The sequence below is a fragment of the Prionailurus bengalensis genome, chromosome A1, assembly GCF_016509475.1.
Source record: "Prionailurus bengalensis isolate Pbe53 chromosome A1, Fcat_Pben_1.1_paternal_pri, whole genome shotgun sequence".
NCBI classification, from domain to species: Eukaryota; Metazoa; Chordata; class Mammalia; order Carnivora; family Felidae; genus Prionailurus; species Prionailurus bengalensis.
In genome coordinates, this window is record NC_057343.1 from 181,205,563 (window position 1) to 181,222,181 (window position 16,619).

At 45.1% G+C, this 16,619-nt stretch overlaps 1 protein-coding gene across 1 annotated transcript in view; it reads left to right on the forward strand.

The window, feature by feature from the left end:
* SLIT3 (slit guidance ligand 3) overlaps window positions 1–16,619 on the forward strand; it is a 597,991-nt gene that overhangs the window by 446,219 nt on the left and 135,153 nt on the right. The window contains 1 exon segment of the mRNA XM_043596219.1: window positions 14,543–14,614. Coding sequence (XP_043452154.1) covers window positions 14,543–14,614 — 72 coding nt within the window.

Consider the following 16,619-nt stretch of genomic DNA (forward strand, 5'->3'; position numbering starts at 1 on the left):
CTGAGGCTTAGAGAAGCTGCACGGCTTGTCCAGAGTGACACTGGCAAGTACACGGGACTGCTCTTCAAGTAGCAAATCCAACCCCTGCACTTCCCTGCTCTGCTACAAAAAATTAAAATTAAAAAGTGCATTCTGCAGCACCCATACCAGAGAAACAATTATATGCATTAGTAAGATTACAGGCTACTGTAAATGCCCACAGTGATTCAGGAATGATAGTTTTTCCTTTTGAAAAGTTGACCCATAGGGCACTCAGATCCAAACCTATGACCTCAGCTTAATCAGACTTACATCCAGTTCTACAAAACCGCCCCAGACCTGGAGGCATGAGGCCACATTTGACCTTGGGGGTGTTAGAGTCCTCCCATAGGACTGGCCTCCAGGCCGGCTTCACCAAACTGGGTGGTTTGGGGTTCCTTTACTCACTGAAAAAATAGTAGCAGTAATACCAACCCCTTAGGCTATTATGTGGATTAAAGGAGATACCCTAGGTGTGTGTCTAGCAAATAGCACACACCCAACCAGACACTCGTCACAGTCAAGGTTGAAGGATACACCTATACTGTTTCACTGCCTTATCTCCAGAACTTCACACGAACCTGGAACATAGGTAGTCATTTAAAGACAGAGAACCCAAATCGAGTGGAAATTAACTGAATTGAAGCCTACTCCACCCTATTATGTCTATGTTATGTCTCGGTCCTACTCAGAACTAAGGTTGTGGTTGTCCCAGAATTATTTTAAATATTGAACAAAACAGTGTCTTTGGTTTTTCATTCCTTCAGCAATGGCAATTTTTTTTTTATTACCAATGAAAAAATTAGAGCCGTAGTGAAAATTGGTGTTTCTAACAGACAAGACTTGTTTTTGTTTATTTACAAAGTGTTTCACCTGGGTTTCTCTGGGAGCTGGAAACATTTGTTTCAACTGAATTTTGAATCAGGGTATTTAGTCATGACATACCTTTGAATAGAACTGTCATTACCTAATGAAAGTCTTAAAATACCTACAGAATATGATTTTTTTTTTTTGGTACTGTGCTAGAAATTGTGATTTGTTCAGGAAATCAGAATTAAAATTGTACTTTGTGGAGGGCACCAGTAACTTCCGTTCAGCTCCCAGAATACTAGGAAAAGAACTGGGTTTTCTGTAAATGCTCACGTGGGCCACACAACACACCCCCCTCCTTTGTAGTCACCCAAACTCAAGGCTCAATCATAGTCATGTTCTTAAAATGACTAGCTTGGTTTTGAGAACATCAACTTAAGGAAAAAGTGAAATTTTCTCTGAAATACAGGATAATTTTTTCCATTTAAATAAGCAGCCCTTGAACAATTCAAGTAGCTAGAATTCAGGTGGGGGAAGATATTCTAGTGGTTTCCATTTGATTTCATGTTTCTGTTAACTAAAGGCTAGTTTAGTCTCTGAAAAGAAAATGTGTTGGTGTACATTCCTGGGTTAAGAGGATGTGGTGAAGGTCACTGAACTATTTGTTCTTGATCACAGAGGATCTGTAAATTGGTAGGAGTACCATTTTCAGCTTCTATGAGCACCACTTGGGTGGAATCAGGTGTTGGAAGTCTTGCTGCTCGAGGGAGCCACAGACTCCAGCCACCAGGACCCTGGGCTGAAATTCTGTCTTGACAAACTAGATTTGAGAGCAGCCTTTTGGTTTTCTTTATCCCACGTAAAACAAACTAGAAAAATAGCCCTGCATCTTTGAAAACAGAAAGATAACAGAGAGGTTTTTTCTCTGGGACAAGATGCAGAGGCCAGTGGGGTCAGTTCACTTCTAAAATGCAGCTTCTACACTGATTTGCAAATGTGCTCCTATGCCATTGGTCGGCCTCTGCCTTATCTCTATCCCCCAGCAGCCAGCAATGACTTTGGTGACCAGTGTGTGAGCACTTTCAGTGAGTATCTTGCCCTTTGTTCAGTTCTCATCTCGTGGCTCTCAAGGGCCCCCTGGCCAAGAACCATGATGCCTTGAAAAGCCTAACCTGCCTCTTGGCTGGAGCTGCCACTTCCATCCAGGATGCAGAATATCGGATGGTTTGGCTCACCTATGGCCAAGAGCCCATTACTCTGCAAGAACTGTGTCCTGAAAGCCAAGTCCTAGGAACTCAAGCAGGATATTGACCCCTTCCTGTTAGCTGGCTTTATGGAGGAGAGGATGGCATGTTGAAGACATGGAGATGCAGTACTGGGGAGAATCAGAACATCCTCCCTTTCTCTGAGCTTCCATTTCCTGTATGCAAAACCACTCAGGAGCAAGGGATGAGGAGGAGGGAGGGTGGAAGGAATCTGATTCTGTTTCTCCAGTGTCATGTTTGTAATCTTTGGACTCACAGAAGCTCTAGTGTGCCCATTCCATCTTGATTTATAACTAAATCAGAGCACCCCAACTATTGATTAATAGTTGATTGAAAACTTCAGCTGTGGAATTTGATTTTTTTTAAAACTGTTTTAGTCTTTATGGTGTTTTAAAAAATTTGAATTAGTTGCCAGTGTGTAAAACTCAGGTAATTATTTATTATAAATAAGACACTTATTTGTAAGTGTCTAAATTCAACTTTCCCAGAATATCTGGAAGCTGTGGCAACCCTGGGCATGCTTTTGTCTCTGATTATCTAGAGCAGCACTGTCCAGTAGGACTTTGTGTGATGCAAGAAATACTTATGCGTGTTATCCAATGTGACAGCCACTAACCACAGTGTGACTCTTGAGCACTTGAAATGTGGCTAGTACAACTGAGGAACTGAACTTTTATTTAATTCTAATTGATTTAAATTGAAATCACTACCTTTAGCTCATGGCTACCTTATTGGACAGCACAGGTTTAAAGCTGAGTGCCGAGTACCCCATTTGGACAGGGATTGACCTCTACACATCTCCATCGCTCCCACGGGGCCTGCTTTCCTATTTGCTTTGTTCCAAACCACTGGAGCCATTTCACATTCATTAAGAAGCACATTTAAACAGTGTATTTTCTGAAACTAAATACTTTAAGATATCTGCCACTCCCCTCACCCTCCACTCTGTCCTTTCTCTATCTGAATTTAACCATTTGGATCTTGTGCCTGCAAAAGACCCATTTTCATTGAAACCCAGGAGTATGATTATTAAAACCGTCTCCTCCCAAAGTGAAATCTCTCTCTGTGAAAATTAGTTTCCTGATCCCAATTATACACTTCTTTCAGCCTTGCAAATCACTTCCACGAAGTCAACTGGGTAGGAAAATCACTCCCATGTCTGGACCCGTCCCTTCTCCATACATAAGCTAGATATGTGGCAGCTAGTTGGAGAAGCCAGCCCATTAACCCAACAGAAGCCGAAGCTTTATTTCCATAAAGAGAAAAAGAAAAAGAGCTGACCCTGCATAACTTTTCAAATGCAGTGGGGGTTAGTTGTGACTTTCAGAGTCGGGCCAGACGTCCTATCTTTATACAGATCTGGACATCCACAACCTCTTCCACAGCTGTCTGGAAAACAGTTCCCATTCCAAAATTGCCATTTTAGAGCCAGCACCAGCCCAGTGGGAATCGGAGAGTGTAACTGTAGTTGGAAAGACCCTGGAGATCAACCAGTCCTACAATTTGTCTTAAAAGAAAGAAACTCCCCAGAAGGTTGAGTGAGTTACACATAGCCATGGAAAAACTTCATAGAAGAACAAGCCAGGAAACAAGTCTGTTGGCTCTTTGCCTAGTGCTCTGTATTACTGCCTACCTTTCCCCCGTATTAGCAAAAGGGAAACAAAGACTAGTGAAGCCAGCCTCTATGCTCTGTCCAGCCCATCATCTCTTAATCTCTAGCATTTTTCCAGAGAGAACAGTGTATGTTCAGTATGGGGACCAACACCCTCCCTTTCTAGGGCCTTCTAGTCTTGCAGGCACTGCTGGGGTGTTGACCACCCCAGTGTCCACCAGGTTGCTATCTGTTAGGAAGGCAATCTGGGAAGAGATTGAATACTACATCGTTGATCCTGGCTACCAGTGGTGACCAGAGGCCTGATGAGTGAGCACAGGGGTCCCTGCCCCTGTTTGAGCCCAAATAGCCCAAGTAAACTGTGCCTAGCTCCCCAAGAGAGCCCTTTCCTTGCAAACACCACAGGGTGAACCCAGACCTTGCCAGCATCTCCACTGAGAAACAGAGCCTCGTGCACACTGTAGCTTAGTTCCAAACTGTTCACAAGAAACAACTTACAGGTTTAGCCACAGGACAGATGCATGGTGTGTGGGAAGCTGGCAAGGGCACACTTGCCTGGTGGGACACAGTCTTACCCTTAGAAACAGAAACTTCCTCAGGGCTCTTTGTCTCCAGATAATGATAGTGGGATGGGAGATGGGGGGAAGGAACCTTGAATAATTTTCTATCATTTAAGATAGTTCATTTAAATAGTAGGTTCCCAGGGGCTGTCCTCCCAGAGATGCAGTACAGAAGGAAGGCGTTAACTATGTCTCACTATTAAAATACTTCTTTATTTTTTTTAAGTTTTTAATTTTTATTTATCTTAAGAAAGAGAGAGAAGCCTGAGTGTGAGCAGGGGAAGGGGCAGAGAGGGAGGGAGGGAGAGAATCCCAAGCAGGCTCCACACTGTCATCGCAGAGCCCAGCATGTGGCTCGATGACCCCATGAACCGTGAGATCATGACCTGAGCCAAAGTCAAGAGTTAGACACTTACCCAACTGAGCTACCCAGGTGCCCCCAAATACTTTGGATTATATATATATATATATATATATATATATATGTGTATATATATATATATATATACATATATATATATGTGTATATATATATATATATACATATATATATATAAAAGTATGTTATACATATGATATGTATATTTGATATATGTGATATGTATGTGTTAAATATGTGTGTGTATGTATATATATATGTGTGTGTGTGTATATATGTATATATATGTGTGTGTGTACATATATATATATATATATATATATATATTTGATTCAGATTGTTAAATTGATCTTTTTGGTTCAGAGACTAAAAGCTGGCATCTGTAATCCAAATCCAAGGTATGTCTCATTTGTGACTTTTGTTACCTAAGATGATCTATTCACCAATATTAAAAAACCAGGAGACTTCATATAAGAATTCTAGATGTCTGACTTTCTCTTGAAAAAAAAAAAAAAAGGAATAAGTGGCAGCACTTGCACCCACATTCCAGCATAGCAACAAGCCTTTGAAACAAGAAGTAACCGTCCCATGTGGCAGAGGGGTTTGTTGCAGACTCCATACAACCCACTTACTCAGATGTAAAAGCCTGGCTCCTGCAGGCAACTGAGTTTGTACTCCTGGATCAGCCCAGGCGGCTGTTCAGAGCAGAAATTTATTTTTATGAAAAGATGCCAAAAGCATGACCCTTCACATTCTAAAACTCATCCATCCATGCAGTAAATATTTCTTGAGTTGTCCTGTGTGCCAGACTCTGGGCTGGGCCCTGCCTATACAACAGGGTGCAACACTGGCGTGTTCTCTGCCCTCTCACTGCGCACACATCAGTGGGCATTCCAAGACTTCCTGTTCTTCCCCTCTTACAGGCTGAAATGCAGCTGAGGGGGAAATTGTCCATTTCTCCCCCTCTCGCCTGCAAACTCACCTGTTCGGTTATGTAAGTTGGAGGCCGTTCTTCCATTCTCAGTCCATTGCAGACATCTTGGCACACTGGCAACTTCCTGATTTCTAAATAATGTAGTAGACAAGATTGATCGTCCAGATTCCCAGCTTATGGATGATGAAACAGGATCGGCAGAGGCCACCTCATTCATGTTGTCGTTTAAGTACATTTTACAATTAAATCGGTCATTGGGAGACAGTTGAATGCTTCTGAATCACCACTAGGCAGTGTCTGTGATGATCTCAAAAAAACTGGGTAAGGAGATCTTCAGAATTAAGGGATGTAAAACACTGGAGCATCAGGAATGCCTACACTACCAGCCATCTGACTGATGATTGGCACAATTTGAAGATTCATGTTTCCCTTTTGATCTTCCACTTTTTACATTTATTTTGGAGACATCTTTTCTTTCCTCCTTTTAACACTGAAGCTCTGCCGGGTAGAAGGAGATGAGTTTCTTCCTGTCACAATATGAATATATAATGAAGGAAGAACCAAAGACAAGCCCTTTTGTTAAGGAATCCGTACCATCAAAGGCTCGAATTGGCAGCTGATTGTTTTTATTTATTTCTGTAGGTTTTACATGACACCTGGAGACCATTTAAAATGTTACTTGGCGGTGAGAGCTCTGTGTTTAAAAATAACGCTCACCCGGTGCCAAATCACTTTAGAGTCGGGTACAAATATTGAGACAAAAACCCCAGCTGTTATTGCTTTGGCTGCTAATTTGAGGTGTCAAATGAGAGCTCGCCTGCTATACGTCAGTGAATAAGGCCCCTTGTGAGATCATTATGTTTTCTAACAGTTGAGAGTAATGGACTAATCAGTGCAGCATCAGTTGTTTTCATTATATGCCCACACAATGGTTATGAGCTTTAATTTAAACGGTCCGCAGGGAGATCAAGGAAATCAGTAATTGGCGGCACCCAGGATAGTCCGGAGAGCAGGTGGTGTGAGAGGTGGCTTCCCACCATCCTTTCTCCTCTCTCCCTTCATCCCTCCTGCCCCATCTGCCCTCAGAGACTCACTACCTGCTGCAAATAGCCAAAAGATGAGCTTTGCTTAAGAAGCAGACCTGTACTCTTAGTTCTGCGGGGGTATCCTTAAAAATTCCAGTCCACCGATCCAACAGTAAAGGTGGCTTCTGGCAGCGATTAGACTTGTTAGCCAAACCTTGACCTCAGAGGCTTTAAGACCCAATTTCTCTCTCTTCTGTGTAGGCTCTACCACTGCCCTCACTCTCCATGCTGGGCTCTCTGTTCTGAGGACGAGAGGAGGGTCAGGTAATGCTGTTGTCTTTGAGCAGCCTTGGCAGTGAGGCAAACTCCACAGTCACTGCCACATGGAAGTCTGTGAGGGCTGAGACCAGCACTAGCCTATAGGACTCATCTCTGCCTTAGCAAAGACATGGAAATTGGACAGCCAGCATCTGTCAGATGATCCTGTAAGAGGCAGTTTTGTGTAACAGTTAAAAATATAGGCCCCTGGTGTCCCTTTTGCCTGTATTTGAACATTGGCTCCACAACTTACTAGCTGTGATCAGGGCAGAGTTCGATCTCTAAGTTCAACTCTTTGAAGAGTTCATCTCTAAGTAAGTTCATCTCTAAGTGAGTTCATTTCTTAGGATCCAAAATGGAAATGACTACCTGAGGATTGGTGCCAGCACATAGCAAATGCTTAATAGTATTGTTATTGCTATTACTGACATCTTTACTGGAAGCTCTTGGCAAGCTCACACCAAAGCAGCATTCTTTACTAGTCTCACTCATTAGAAGGCAGAGTTCGTGGAAGAACCTATAATATTCAGTTTAGGTTTTCTCAAAGGGCGTGTCATTATACATTCTTCCTGATTTCTGGAGTTTCCTAGAGCCTCCAGCCAAATTAGAACAGTGTACAGCTGGGTGAGAAAGGCAAGTTCAACCTGGATGGGAGGGGGACATGCAGAGAAGCTTCAACCAGAAATGACTGAGTCAATCAGTTGGGAAGCAATTCTGGGCTGGGGGAAAGGCTTGGGGATGCCTCTCTCAAACTTAGTGGGCATTTGGCATGTGTTCTCCTGCAGCCAAGTTCACAAAGAGACACCACCTACACACACACATCCTAGTGGGCTGAGCCAGCCAGCAGCATTCACATTCCCAGGACTGAGGAGGATGTGGAAGGGCCTGGTCATCAGCAATAGGCCTTGATTCCTGGTGCCATGATGGCTGTCCAATCAGCAGCCACTAAGCAAGACCAGGACAGGCTAGTCCTGCTTTGACATGTAAACCAGAGAAGAAAGCAGGCACCTAAAGCATCCTCAATTTCATTCCTCCCCTCCCTGTCTGAGCCAGCAAAAGGGAGAGGGAGAAGTGAGCCCTCAGTCCCTCCCTTTGAGGTCCACCACAGAGGTGCTGCCAGAATCCCTCTGTGCTTCTCATTCCCCATGCCAGCAGTTTAGATATTTCCTACAGGGGCTAGCCACACTATTTGCACTCAGCTGCTCTTCAGAAAATGATGCTGCCTACTTTGGTTTGTGTTTGCCCCTGTAAATTCAATATAGGCACTGTTGGAGAAGTGGTATCTTCAGGGCCTAGAGTGCTGGCCATTGGGACCCTGGTGTCTGTAAGTACAAGTCAGGGCATCTCCAAGCTCACTTTAAAAAGATATTCTGCTGCCATGGCTGCCAATGACTCACCAAGAGTCTCCTTCCTGGGGATTATTAAGGAGGGAACCTAGACTTAAGGAACAATTAACCTGCCTTGAGACAAGGGAAACAGGCCAACCTTCCAAGAGGATTTATCTAGCCCAAGGAGTTTGGATTCCCAAAGGGGAATAGGAGGGGCTCAAAGAGTATCCCAGGAAGGTTGGCATACTGGGAAACTGCAGTGGCACTTATTGTGGATGCCTGGTTTTGCAATTATGTGATACATGCTCACAGATAATATTGCTGCATTAGAGCCAATTACATAGTGTTATGGACACACAACACGCAGATTACACCCAGAGCCAAGAAAGCACAGAGTGATAAAGCGATGGCCTAATCGGAGGAGACAGAGGGAAATGTCAGCCTTATTAAGGTTGCCAGGGTGGTGTGGCTACATCTGGACTTAGCTCCTCCAGATCAAAGATGGCTATCTTGAGGGATGTGAAGGAGAGCCACACTCCAGCACTCAGCAGAGAACAGTAGGGAGCCAGGGGCAGATGCCAAGTTGGAGCTTTCCCAGGGTGATTACAGCTACCTCCATGGAGGACTGTGTACTGTTTCAGAGCCTGGGCCTCTTTCTAAGCAGGAAAGCACCCTGCCCTCCGCAAAAGAGGCTTTCAAGTCCCAGAGTCAGCAAGAAGATAGCCTATATTCTGTCCTCTACACTTAGGTAAAGGCTCTATTCTTAGCTATGCCTCTAGCTCAATGGTTTTCAAACTTGAGCTTGCATGAGAATCCTCTGGAGGGTTTGTTAAAATGCACATGGCTGGGACCCCCCCTCTCCCCCAGAGCTTCTGATTCAGTGGGCCTAGGTAGGGCCTGAAGATATGCATCTCTAGCAAGTTCTCAGGTGATGCTGCAGGTCTGAGGACCACACTTGGAGAACCACTACCCAAGTTTTCATCCCACACCCAACCCAATCTGGGTACACCTGCCCTGTCCCTTGAACAGGGCCTTCTCCTTGGTTCCGATTTCATCACAGCATTGTAGGTTCTGGACGCAGTGGGAGCCATCTTCCAGGTGGGACTGTGGTGCAGGCCAGATATGTGTGGATTCTAGAGTTAGACCACCGGCTTTAGATTCCCAGCCCTCCCGGTTGCTACTTGGGCTTTCCTACCAGTGTTTTGACAGTCTCTGACCTAATCCCCTCTTCTTACAGAGCAGTTATGCCACTTGCCAGCAGATCACAGTTAATTACTGACAAAGGCAGGACTGGAATTTCCCAGTTCTAGAGCAGCCAAGGGTCGGCAAACATTTTCTTTTTTTTTTTTTTTAATTTTTTTTCAACGTTTATTTTTGGGACAGAGAGAGACAGAGCATGAACAGGGGAGGGGCAGAGAGAGAGGGAGACACAGAATCGGAAACAGGCTCCAGGCTCTGAGCCATCAGCCCAGAGCCCGACGCGGGGCTCGAACTCACGGAGCGCGAGATCGTGACCTGGTTGAAGTCGGACGCTTAACCGACTTCGCCACCCAGGCGCCCCGGCAAACATTTTCTATAAAAAGGCAGATATTAATTATTTTAGGCTTTGTGCCCTGTGGTCTCTGTTGTGTCTCCTCGGCTGTTGTGACACGGAAGCAGCCATAGACAATACATAAACAGGTAGGTAAAACTTTATTTACAAAAAACATTCTGTATTGGATGGTGTTTGACCTGTGGGCAGTAGTTCATCAATCCCAGTACGTGCACAGCTTCTCACGCATTCTTCATTACTGGGAGCCCTTGTCTTGCCACAGTGCCCTGGTATTTAGCTGAGGAACACAAGCACATTTTTTCAGGGTAGCAAGGTTCTAGATGGGCTCAACAGGAGCAACAGTAAGTTCACTAATCCCTTAGTGCCCTGGGGGAGAAATGTTTAAAGCCCTACTCCTGGTGCTCACAACTGAGAGAGAATGGGATCCATTGTTAAAACTAGCATTGTCCACATGGATCATTTTAATAGGGAGAATGATCCTTTTTCATTAAACATTTATGTTCTGATTATGACAGAACAGAAGAGCGACTACTCAGTATACTGGCCACACTTAGTCTCAATATAAACATAGTATAATGGGGTAATGGGTTTTATAAAAGAGAAATGGGAGGCAGACAGACTGTCTTTAGATCTCATGGGCATTGGGGAGGGAATGGCTTTATTTCTAGTTTAGACTCAAATGCCCATTCAGGAGCTCTGACAGTGCAAAAGGGGGAGACCAGAACTGAAGTCTTACAGAATTGATCTGAGCCTGGCTTGATCTTGACACTGATGGAAAATGCTGAATTGAGAGCATTTATTTGGGAGTAGCCTCCAACCTGGGTGACTGGGGATAAAGTGTATTTTCTCAGATGTCCAAAGGAGCAGAGCAGTGAGGTTGAGACTAGACTATGGAAATGGTGGAACCCCTCCTAGAGATGGAAGTAAGAAAGATGAGGGATGAGGTCACCATAGCCTAGTCTGGGCCAGCCATGCAGTAGGCATGGGGGGCATTGTCAGACCCAAACATTTATTTTCCTGTTGGTTAATTTTCAAGGAAGTTTACAGAACAGGAGATACTTGTGCAGTTCTTTCTAACTTTGGGTGCCAGGGTAGACATGACAGAGAATGTCTATGGTGGGGTAGTAAGCTTGCCCTGAAAACAGGAGGCAGTGGGCAAGCTGAGAGAAACTGTGGTGTAAAAGAGAACAGTAATTCCTGAACCCTCCAGGAGCTGATGTGCTACCCTGGGTGTCCCTCTCATAGCTTAAAATTGCTCATCTATACAGTAAGGGTAAGAATCCCAACCTCGGGGTTCTACAAGCATCAAATGACAGGAATGTGAAAGCATACTGTAAACTATAAAATACTAACAAACCCAAGCTAAAATAACAGCTGATCATTACTGGGCATTGCATGTGAGCCAGGCTGTGTGTAACAGCTGCACTTCCCATGCCTTGTTTCAGGGTGTGGTAGTCAGCTGGATAATGCCCCTCTCTCCAAAAAATGTCCTTGTCCTCATCCCAGGAATTTAGGAATGTTACCTTATATGGCAAAAGAGATTTGGGAGATGTGACTAAGATAAGGATCCTGTGATGGGCAGGTTATCCTGGATTATCACTTGGGCTCTGAATGTCCTCCCAAGGGTCCTCATAACAGGAACGGATCACAGTGAACAGTGGGAGATGTGGCCACAGAAGCAGGAGCTCAGAGTACTGCAAGGAAGGGAAGCACAGGCCAAAGAATGTGGGTGGTCTCTACAAGTAGCAAAGGACATTGAAACATTCTCCTCCTGATGCCTCCAGAAGAAACGTGGTCCCACGAACCCATGTTAGACTTCTGACCTCCAGACTGTGAGAGAATAAATTTGTGTTTACGCCACTAAACTTTAGTAATCTGTTATCCTAGCGGTAAGCAACAAATCCAGGCATCATTCCTGGATTCAGGCTAGTTTGGATTCATATCCTGGTCCTACCACTTGCTTCATCCATGAAACAGAGGTGATAACAAAAATGCCTTCCTCATAGGCTGTTTAGAGCAATTAACTGAGATGGTACATGCAGAACCCTCAGTTCAGTTCCTACCTGGCATACATTAGCTCTCAGTCCAAGTTGGCAATTATTAGTATCATCTTATTTAATCGCCACTAAAGCTCTCTGAGATTGGTGCTATTATTATCTCTGTGTTACAAAGGAGGAAACCTAATGAAATTAAGAAAACTTCCTCGTGGTTGCACAGGCTATAAGTGGCAGAGCCAGAATCTGAACCAGGTCTCTGCCTTCCACGCGCATGCTCCCCCAACCCTGCCCATCATGTTGGGGTTATGACCACACCACTTCCATTGAAGGCCAGCTACTTAGGGATGTGAGAACCAGATAGAGCACTGTGCTCCATACATGGGCAAAGGCCACCGAGACTGGAGATCAAATAAATCTGTGTTTATTAGGGAAACAAAAACTGTAACTGCAATGGAGATCAGCATCCAAGAGGTGACCAGCCCTCTGACATTCCTGGGCTGGCCAGCCGCACGCAGCAAATCATGAAAGTCTGAATACTGTGTTTAGTCATTTTGGTTCTGGAATAATTGCTATTATCGTAAATGTTTTATAGCCCTCATTACAGCTCACATTTAAATATCAGTGTAGTAATACATTAATAAGTCATTGCTGCCGGACTACTGCCGGATGCAGTTAGAGTCGAGCCCTGCATATAACTGCACTGTGTATTCAGCTAAATTAGGGCTGGCTGTGAACTCAACCTGATGTGAATGGCTGGGCATGGTTGGAAGGAAGCCTCTTTTCTGCAAAGGCTTCTTGCTTTTTACCTTTGAGAGAAAAAGTCTGGTAGTGAGTCAATGATCCTATAACTGGGTATTGCCCCAAGAGTGGAGCCTAGAACTGTGGGACAGATAGAAAGGGAAACAAAGGCCATGATTTCTACCCCAGAGGCATTCCTAATCCTATGGAAGACTGGAGTGAGGCATAGTCTCTACTTCCAGGAAGCTTCCTACCAAGGAAGTGGAGTGATGGATTCTTCAGCCTTGTCAGATAAGATATTCAGAAGGTTCCTGGGTGTGTGGAGACAGGATGGGTTAGCACACTTCACAGAAAAGTTAGGCCACATGAAACAAAACAACTACTTAGGTTCAACTTCATAAAATGCCAAGTGTCTGCACTGGAGCATTGGTAAAGTATGAAGGAGGCAGAAGCAGGCAACACAAATGTGGTCTACTCCTTGCTCTTTACCATGTGCCTAAAATAGTGCTGGACACATGGGAAATATGGGAAGGGGGGGAGGGAAAAGTACTAGGTTCTGTGTCTTGAGGTAAATAGATTCCCTTCTGGCCCAAGAGCCAAACAAATGCTAATAAGGCCCTAGGGAATTGAGGGATAGCCTGGGGCAAGGGGGTGTGATCACTGGAATCCTCCTGTGGCCTGGGGTTGGGGAAGAAGGAATCTACACAGGCCCCTAGGGTGCAGTGGGTTTGGGGGCCACTGTGCTGAATGCAGCTGTATTTTTGCTTCCATGGAGGTCCAGGTAGGGGAAACAGGAATGACCAGGACAGGACTACATTGTCTCCACCAACATCAGTAAACTGGTAGCCTCCATTTACTGAGTATATACTCCACACTAAGCCTTTTACCAACCTGTGAGGTACCATTACCTGCCTCCTGCCAATGAATAACCTGTGGATAAGAGATGCTGATAATTTGCCTAAGATCACTCAACTAGGATATATACGACTCAATTTGAAACACGTATGGACCAAGTCATGGGGCTATAGTAAGGCACAGGACAGAAAACGTTGGAGGTCATTTTAAGAGAAAGGCAATGTGTTTACCAAGAACCAAGGACAAAAGGAGTCTGCTTAGTTTCCAAAGAAAGGCTTCTTTCTGGGCTAGTGTGGGCCTATGGCAGAGTAAGACAAGGTGAGCTACTGAGAAAACACTAACAATGAACTGTCCACATAGACCCTGTATTAGGCAGCATGTACAATGGACAGAGCAGGGAAATTGGAGCAAGATAGTGCTAGATTCACATCCCGTCTCTCACGCTTAGCAGCTAGGGGTCCTTGGGAAAATCCCTCCGTTGCTCAGCTTCCCCATCTATAGCACAAAGATAACACCCACCTGGTAGGTACGTGTGTTACTAAAAAGATGATATGTATATGTTTTCTTCTTTCTAAAATGAGGACACTCGTATGTAACTGGCACTGTGGTTGTGTGAATTAGTGATGCCATAATGAGGCACTCAGCACATAGTAGAATTTCAGGAAGTGATACTATGGCTCCAGATGGGTAGGTCCATAAGTATGGCAAGGACAACAGAGGGGAGGAAAGAGCCACCTGAAAAAAGGAATGGGGGGAGGGAGCCTGATTAAGCATCTGACTTTGGCTCAGGTCATGATCTTACAGTTCGTGAGTTTGAGCCCTGCGTCGGGCTCCGTGCTGACAGCTCAGAGCCTGGAGCTTGCTTTGGATCTGTGTCTCCCTCTCTCTCTGCCCCTCCCCTGCTCATGTTCTGTCTCTCTCTCTCTCAAAAATAAATAAAAATTAAAAATTAAAAAAAAAAAAAGGAATCAGGGATCCTCTTATCATCTGGAGATCAGACCTCTTATCTGTTGACTTATGATAGCTGTTGACTTATGATTCTTCTGGCAGTCACACCTGTTCCTCCCGCCACCTTCTAGAAGCATCTTGGTGCTGCCTTCCCCCCATGTTACTTCCTTGTTAACCATTTCCCTTTTCCTCTACCTTCACAGCACACTCAACAACAACAACATCAGCCGCATCCTGGTCACTAGCTTCAACCACATGCCGAAGATTCGAACGCTGTAAGTAAAGATCGCTGCTTCTGCCCCCATGTACTACCGGCCTCACTCAGCCCTACATGCTGCACCCTGAGCTGCTAGTAAAACCTATTGTGCTTGCTCTGCAGATAGGTCCTGGAGGAAATAGTGCCTTTCTCTACTGTTAACTAAGAGGTGTTGGGGAGCAACAGAAGAGGGGGAAGTGTGACAGTGCCATCCACGGCTCTGAACCCCCATTCCACAGTGGACAGATTCATTTCTCTTTGCCTTAGGACGTGGGGATTCGTCCTTGTGTTCTTCACCCTGATGGAAAGTCTATTAATGTCACAAAACATATAGAACTGGGACATAATGACTTACTATTTTCTTAGCTAATGTCGTGTACCATTGGCAGTTCCATCATAGTGCTGTGGTTATGTTTTCCCGCTATGTCCAGTGGAGGAGGAGGAGTCCTAGTCCCTGCTTCTCCCCGTCCTCCCAGCCCACACCCAACGCGCTCTCCCCTGCTCCCTCGATGGTATTCTGATATTAGAATGCAGGAACTTGATTCCTTACCTTTAATTTGGGGGTAGGCTCAAGCCTTCCTTTTCTGTGTAGTCAGAAAGCAGATCTCCCCATAACACCCCATACCAAGAGCAGTTGCTTATTACCTGGGAAGTTCTTTTCTCCTCTCAGCCAGAAACCCTTTTGTGAGTTTCTCTGCAAATGGACTCCATTCGCCTTTCCACCAGAGGTTCATATTGATGGTTGTCTTGGTGGAACCTCATTGGTGTTTGTATTACAGTAATAGAAGAGAGCCAGCCCCCAAGAGTTTTCAGCTAAATACATTTAAGGCCAAGGCAAAGGGCGGCAATTCCTGCTGCACCCTTTGTGAGCTCTGGGACCTCTGTTCTCTCCTCTATAAATGGGGGCAGTGGTGAGGATCAGATGAGATGATGAGGTATGTGCAGTGCCTGAGGAGTAGACAATAAATGGTACTGACTGTTACTGTTATAACTGCTCTATCCAGAAATCTGGACTAGAAGTACCAAGCAGCCAGCTAATCGATGGCTCCTGAACAACATGGTATCCACAGAGATTTAAAAATCCTTAGAACAGTTGTTCCCAAAATTAGGTCCCTGGACCAGCAGCACCAGCATCACCTGGAACTGTAGACCCATGGAATCAGAATCTCTGGGAGTGGGTCCAGCCTTTGGGTTTTCACAAGCCCTCCAGGAGCTTTTGATGCTCGTAAGGTTTGAGAACCCCTGCATTAGTGAGAAAGTAACCTTATCTCGGGGGTGGAGAATGAAGCAGAAGCCAGTGAAGGCACTGTGTAAGGAGACAGTACAGAGAACCTGAAGCAGACCTGAGTTTAAAGGTGAGCTCTGCCACTTTGGGCAAGTTTCTTTGTCTCTCTGCCCTGCAGGGACAGTGAATTAAATGCTTGTCTCACAGTTGTTGTGAGAATGAAGTGCACTAGCATGTAAAGGGCCCAGTCATGGTGTGCACTCAACAAATGCTAGTTATTATGAAGAAGAATCTGAGCCCGGTGTTCATCATTGCTCCCCGTCTCTCCCTCCGATCCCTCGTGTGATAGCATAATTCAACCAAGAAAATCTACCCTTATGCTTCCACTTTAAAATGGGATGGTGCAGTCATGGAGTTTTAAGGAGAAACCATGGGGTCTTCAAAGACCTCTTCAAAGTCCACAGCATGCCACAAATGAGCCTCAGGAGAGCGAGCCGAGGGCCCCTGGCCAAGAAGCTGAAAGCGAGTGTCCAGGTACAGGGCCTGCATTTCCCCAGACAGGTTGGTTGAATAGAAGAAAAATGGCCCTCGCCTACAGAGAAAGCCAGAGTCCAGCTCCCGTGGCTACTCTTCTGTGACTTCAGCCGCCCCTCTTGTTGTCAGTCTAAGAGTAGCAATAACAGAAGCTGGGCCAGGTCCACGGGATGGGGGCCGGGGGTAGCTAGGTCTGGATCTCAGGTGCTTTGTTCGGCTGCGTCGGGTGGGAAAGGAGGGCAGAAGAGTTTCCTCTCGTTTCTGT